At 48.3% G+C, this 7142-nt stretch overlaps 1 protein-coding gene across 1 annotated transcript in view; it reads right to left on the bottom strand.

Moving 5' to 3' along the window:
• Positions 1-401: 401 nt before the first annotated feature.
• LOC124022356 (gremlin-2-like) overlaps positions 402-7142 on the bottom strand; it is a 32432-nt gene continuing 25691 nt past the window's right edge. Inside the window, exon 2 of the mRNA XM_046337281.1 lies at positions 402-1208. Coding sequence (XP_046193237.1) covers positions 704-1207 — 504 coding nt within the window. The 5' untranslated portion in view covers position 1208 and the 3' untranslated portion in view covers positions 402-703. The remainder of the gene's footprint in view (positions 1209-7142) is intronic.

The following is a 7142-nucleotide window of genomic DNA, read 5'->3' as shown; positions in this document are numbered from 1 at the left end:
GTATTGGACAAGTCCCTTTTTTTCAGTCAGTTTTCTCCCATTTGAATATGACCCCCCCCCCCCCCTCTCCGACAGGCTGAGGAGACCTGTGGTCCAGGTAAGTCTGTTTCTGCAGAGACGGTAGAGGAAGTGAGATGTCTCACTCTGCTTTTTCCCCCCCAGGTTCATATACAGTTAATGAACTAAGTAGACCAGACCCAGCTGCTATCACATTGTTGTCTATTGGAAAGGCACTTCCTTAAGCAGTCTGGAATTGTGACCATTTTTTGTTTTTAACGGTAAACCCGCCTGAGTAAGACATCTTCATTTATCCACCATCTTTGAACTACAGAGTGTATGGGTTTAATCGGTCTGGATTGTAGAAAATGTCCGTTTTGTCTCGTGTATATATATAGAGTGCTTGGTATGATCAACACAGAGCTGCTCCATAGAAACATCTGTCACGCTCAGTACTTCTAGAGAGAGAGTCTGTTTTCTGCAGAGACGGTAGAGGAAGTGAGATGTCTCACTCTGGAGAAAGTGGGGCCCCTTCAGCTTTTATGTATTCATTCTGTGTGCCTTCAGTAGAAATACATGTCCTGAGCCTCCATGTACTCGAGTCTTGTACAAACTGTCTCCTGTGAGGTGAGCGGACAATCTGGACAGTATCTAGGGATTGTCCAAGATGATAAGAGAGAGAGAGAGAGAGAGAGAGAGACGAGTATCACCGCTTCCCAGGGTCACCGACGGAGACCGATATACAGCGACACTGTTTGACTCTCTGGATCTTGCGGTGCCGGAAGGGCGGCTGGAGGTCGGGACAGTCCAGCTCTACGGTCAGCGTGGTGAAACGCTGCGGCCGGCAGAAAGCACAGGACCGGAAAGACTCCTGCTCCGTCTTAACGTGTCGTGGGATATAGAAGGAGTTACACTGTCCGTAGCAGAACCTGTTGATGACGGTACGACTCAGACAGCCCTCCTCGCTCACCGTCTGACGCAGCGGCTGGGTCTTGCACCAGTCACTCTTCAGGTACTTCCTCTCTGTGACGACCAGCGCTTCCTGGCTGGAGGCAAGTATTTCCTGTTTACGGGTGCGTTTGTCAGAGGTGTTGCCGTTCCCTTTGAAAGGGTTGGGGATGGAGCCTTGGAGGCGGGTCTTGCGGGTGTCACCGCCCACCAGGCACAGGACGCCTGCAAGCAGGATTGACAGAACAAACTGTCTGTACATCCTGACAGAGAGAGGAGAGGAGAGGTTAGAACAAACTACCTGGACATCCTGACAGAGAGAGGAGAGGAGAGGTTAGAACAAACTACCTGGACATCCTGACAGAGGAGAGGAGAGGTTAGAACAAACTGCCTGTACATCCTGACAGAGAGAGGAGAGGAGAGGTTAGAACAAACTACCTGTACATCCTGACAGAGAGAGGAGAGGAGAGGTTAGAACAAACTACCTGTACATCCTCACAGAGAGAGGAGAGGAGAGGTTAGAACAAACTACCTGTACATCCTGACAGAGAGAGGAGAGGTTAGAACAAACTACCTGTACATCCTGACAGAGAGCGGAGAGGTTAGAACAAACTACCTGTACATCCTGACAGAGGAGAGGAGAGGTTAGAACAAACTACCTGTACATCCTGACAGAGAGAGGAGAGGTTAGAACAAACTACCTGTACATCCTGGCAGAGAGGTTAGAACAAACTACCTGTACATCCTGGCAGAGAGAGGAGAGGTTAGAACAAACTACCTGTACATCCTGGCAGAGAGGTTAGAACAAACTACCTGTACATCCTGACAGAGAGACGAGAGGTTAGAACAAACTACCTGTACATCCTGACAGAGAGAGGAGAGGTTAGAACAAACTACCTGTACATCCTGACAGAGAGGTTAGAACAAACTACCTGTACATCCTGACAGAGAGAGGAGAGGTTAGAACAAACTACCTGTACATCCTGACAGAGAGAGGAGAGGTTAGAACAAACTACCTGTACATCCTGACAGAGAGAGGAGAGGAGAGGTTAGAACAAACTACCTGTACATCCTGACAGAGAGCGGAGAGGTTAGAACAAACTACCTGTACATCCTGACAGAGGAGAGGAGAGGTTAGAACAAACTACCTGTACATCCTGACAGAGAGAGGAGAGGTTAGAACAAACTACCTGTACATCCTGACAGAGGTTAGAACAAACTACCTGTACATCCTGGCAGAGGTTAGAACAAACTACCTGAACATCCTGACAGAGAGGTTAGAACAAACTACCTGTACATCCTGACAGAGGAGAGGAGAGGTTAGAACAAACTACCTGTACATCCTGACAGAGGAGAGGAGAGGTTAGAACAAACTACCTGTACATCCTGACAGAGGAGAGGAGAGGTTAGAACAAACTGCCTGTACATCCTGACAGAGAGGTTAGAACAAACTACCTGTACATCCTGACAGAGAGAGGAGAGGTTAGAACAAACTACCTGTACATCCTGACAGAGAGAGGAGAGGTTAGAACAAACTACCTGTACATCCTGACAGAGAGGTTAGAACAAACTACCTGTACATCCTGACAGAGAGAGGAGAGGTTAGAACAAACTACCTGTACATCCTGACAGAGAGAGGAGAGGTTAGAACAAACTACCTGTACATCCTGACAGAGAGGAGAGGTTAGAACAAACTACCTGTACATCCTGACAGAGAGGAGAGGTTAGAACAAACTACCTGTACATCCTGACAGAGAGGAGAGGTTAGAACAAACTACCTGTACATCCTGACAGAGGAGAGGTTAGAACAAACTACCTGTACATCCTGACAGAGAGGAGAGGTTAGAACAAACTACCTGTACATCCTGACAGAGGTTAGAACAAACTACCTGTACATCCTGACAGAGAGAGGAGAGGTTAGAACAAACTACCTGTACATCCTGACAGAGAGATTAGAACAAACTACCTGTACATCCTGACAGAGAGGTTAGAACAAACTACCTGTACATCCTGACAGAGAGAGGAGAGGTTAGAACAAACTACCTGTACATCCTGACAGAGAGGTTAGAACAAACTACCTGTACATCCTGACAGAGGAGAGGAGAGGTTAGAACAAACTACCTGTACATCCTGACAGAGAGAGGAGAGGAGAGGTTAGAACAAACTACCTGTACATCCTGACAGAGAGAGGAGAGGTTAGAACAAACTACCTGTACATCCTGACAGAGAGGAGAGGTTAGAACAAACTACCTGTACATCCTGACAGAGAGGAGAGGTTAGAACAAACTACCTGTACATCCTGACAGAGAGGAGAGGTTAGAACAAACTACCTGTACATCCTGACAGAGAGGAGAGGTTAGAACAAACTACCTGTACATCCTGACAGAGGTTAGAACAAACTACCTGTACATCCTGACAGAGAGAGGAGAGGTTAGAACAAACTACCTGTACATCCTGACAGAGAGATTAGAACAAACTACCTGTACATCCTGACAGAGAGGTTAGAACAAACTACCTGAACATCCTGACAGAGAGAGGAGAGGTTAGAACAAACTACCTGTACATCCTGACAGAGAGGAGAGGTTAGAACAAACTACCTGTACATCCTGACAGAGAGGAGAGGTTAGAACAAACTACATGTACATCCTGACAGAGAGGAGAGGAGAGGTTAGAACAAACTACCTGTACATCCTGACAGAGAGAGGAGAGGTTAGAACAAACTACCTGTACATCCTGACAGAGAGAGGAGAGGAGAGGTTAGAACAAACTACCTGTACATCCTGACAGAGAGAGGAGAGGTTAGAACAAACTACCTGTACATCCTGACAGAGAGGAGAGGTTAGAACAAACTACCTGTACATCCTGACAGAGAGAGGAGAGGTTAGAACAAACTACCTGTACATCCTGACAGAGAGGAGAGGTTAGAACAAACTACCTGTACATCCTGACAGAGAGGAGAGGTTAGAACAAACTACCTGTACATCCTGACAGAGAGGAGAGGTTAGAACAAACTACATGTACATCCTGACAGAGAGGAGAGGTTAGAACAAACTACCTGTACATCCTGACAGAGAGAGGAGAGGAGAGGTTAGAACAAACTACCTGTACATCCTGACAGAGAGAGGAGAGGAGAGGTTAGAACAAACTACCTGTACATCCTGACAGAGGAGAGGTTAGAACAAACTACCTGTACATCCTGACAGAGAGGAGAGGTTAGAACAAACTACCTGTACATCCTGACAGAGAGGAGAGGTTAGAACAAACTACCTGTACATCCTGACAGAGAGAGGAGAGGTTAGAACAAACTACCTGTACATCCTGACAGAGAGAGGAGAGGTTAGAACAAACTACCTGTACATCCTGACAGAGAGGTTAGAACAAACTACCTGTACATCCTGACAGAGAGGAGAGGTTAGAACAAACTACCTGTACATCCTGACAGAGAGAGGAGAGGTTAGAACAAACGTGTGATTGTCAGTTTATACACATTGGTTTAGGAGCATTAATGACAGAACACAATCTACTGCCGCTGAGACCAATGTTTCTGAGTCTAGCTAGCAATAATTCATGGTCAACTGAATCAAAGACCTTTTGATAAATCCACACAATGTTGCTTTTTATCCATTATTACAAGTCGTAGCTGCAGTTGTGGTGCTTTGTCCCGATCTAAAGCCAGACTGAACCCCACTCAGTATGTGCTATTCAATTAAGATGTTTTTTAACTGTGAGTTCACTAGGGGTTCATAGACTTTGACCAGGACAGGGAGTTCACTAGGGATTCATAGACTTCGGCCAGGATAGGGAGTTCACTAGGGGTTCATAGACTTCGGCCAGGATAGGGAGTTTAGAGAGAGGACAATAGTTATTGGCATTACATTTACATTTACATTTAAGTCATTTAGCAGATGCTCTTATCCAGAGCGACTTACAAATTGGTGCATTCACCTTATGACATCCAGTGGAACAGTCACTTTACAATAGTGCATCTAAATCTTAAAGGGGGAGGGGGGGGGGTGAGAAGGATTACTTATCCTATCCTAGGTATTCCTTAAAGAGGTGGGGTTTCAGGTGTCTCCGGAAGGTGGTGATTGACTCCGCTGTCCTGGCGTCTGAGGGATCTCCACCCTTTAGCAGTGGGAGGACATAAGCTGATTTCCAAAATGCAGGGTATGGAATTGGTCAAGACTCAAGTTGAAAATGTGAGCTACAGGTTCAGTAATAATACCAGCTGCTGTCTTTAAGAGGTAGGGTTGTCCAGGTTGTCTGGACCTGTAGACTTTTTAGTGTCTATTGCCTTTAGTTCTTTATAGACCTCAGTATAAGAAACGGGCTCAAAGTTAAAATGGTTCACATGCATTTACATTTACATTTAAGTCATTTAGCAGACGCTCTTATCCGGGTCTATATCATAGTTTACTGTAACAGAGCTGACATTAGAGGCCTGGTTCCCACCATTATCAACAACTGAACCAGCAGATATGAAGTGGTTAGAGTGGAGGGGCGGCAGGTAGCCTAGTGGTTAGAATGGAGGGGCGGCAGGTAGTCTAGTGGTTAGAGTGGAGGGGGGCAGGTAGCCTAGTGGTTAGAGTGGAGGGGCGGCAGGTAGCCTAGCGGTTAGAGTGGAGGGGCGGCAGGTAGCCTAGTGGTTAGAATGGAGGGGCGGCAGGTAGTCTAGTGGTTAGAATGGAGGGGCGGCAGGTAGCCTAGTGGTTAGAGTGGAGGGACGGCAGGTAGCCTAGTGGTTAGAGTGGAGGGACGGCAGGTAGCCTAGTGGTTAGAGTGGAGGGGAGGCAGGGTAGCCTAGCGGTTAGAGTGGAGGGGCGGCAGGGTAGCCTAGCGGTTAGAGTGGAGGGGCGGCAGGTAGCCTAGCGGTTAGAGTGGAGGGGAGGCAGGTATCCTAGTGGTTAGAGTGGAGGGGCGGCAGGTAGCCTAGCGGTTAGAGTGGAGGGCGGCAGGGTAGCCTAGCGGTTAGAGTGGAGGGGCGGCAGGTAGCCTAGCGGTTAGAGTGGAGGGCGGCAGGTAGCCTAGCGGTTAGAGTGGAGGGGCGGCAGGTAGCCTAGCGGTTAGAGTGGAGGGGCGGTAGGTAGCCTAGCGGTTAGAGTGGAGGGCGGCAGGGTAGCCTAGCGGTTAGAGTGGAGGGGCGGCAGGGTAGCCTAGCGGTTAGAGTGGAGGGCGGCAGGGTAGCCTAGCGGTTAGAGTGGAGGGCGGCAGGTAGCCTAGCGGTTAGAGTGGAGGGCGGCAGGTAGTCTAGTGGTTAGAGTGGAGGGCGGCAGGTAGTCTAGTGGTTAGAGTGGAGGGGAGGCAGGTAGTCTAGTGGTTAGAGTGGAGGGGCGGCAGGTAGTCTAGCGGTTAGAGTGGAGGGGAGGCAGGTAGTCTAGTGGTTAGAGTGGAGGGGCGGCAGGTAGTCTAGTGGTTAGAGTGGAGGGGAGGCAGGTATCCTAGTGGTTAGAGTGGAGGGGCGGCAGGTAGCCTAGTGGTTAGAGTGGAGGGCGGCAGGTAGCCTAGTGGTTAGAGTGGAGGGGCGGCAGGTAGCCTAGCGGTTAGAGCGTTGGGCCAGTAACCGAAAGGTTGCTGGATTGAATCCCTGAGCTGACGAGGTAAATCTGTCGTTCTGCCCCAAGGCAGTTATTAACCCACTGTTCCCCAGTAGACCCCAGTAGACGGTCATTGTAAATAAGAATTGGTTCTTAACTGATTTGCCTCGTCAGTCCGTTTGTATGTCTGATCCTTGAGATATGAGTTAGAGTTGTAATGATCCTGTCTACAAAAGCAAACACTTTGGATGTGAAGGTGGATGCTGTATATAACTATTTATATTTAGATATCAGTCTATTTGACGAATACACAAACTTCTGATTGAGAAGGCATGTTTGTTCTGCCTCTTGCCACTCGTCAACTGTAGCCTTGTTGGAGTTGGTGCCGAGTCAGAGCAAAGCTACGTGATGAGCTCTGAAGGTTAACTGTAGCCTTGCAGGAGTTGGTGCCGAGTCAGAGCAAAGCTACGTGATGAGCTCTGAAGGTTAACTGTAGCCTTGTAGGAGTTGGTGCCGAGTCAGAGCAAAGCTACGTGATGAGCTCTGAAGGTTAACTGTAGCCTTGTAGGAGTTGGTGCCGAGTCAGAGCATAGCTACGTGATGAAGGTTAGGAGCTGAGAAGAACCCTGATGCACCATGGGGCGGTGGGGGAACTTTTCTGTA

Source organism: Oncorhynchus gorbuscha, unplaced genomic scaffold (genome assembly GCF_021184085.1).
Source record: "Oncorhynchus gorbuscha isolate QuinsamMale2020 ecotype Even-year unplaced genomic scaffold, OgorEven_v1.0 Un_scaffold_1356, whole genome shotgun sequence".
Lineage (NCBI taxonomy): Eukaryota > Metazoa > Chordata > Actinopteri > Salmoniformes > Salmonidae > Oncorhynchus > Oncorhynchus gorbuscha.
This window is presented reverse-complemented; position numbering and strand designations above follow the sequence as displayed.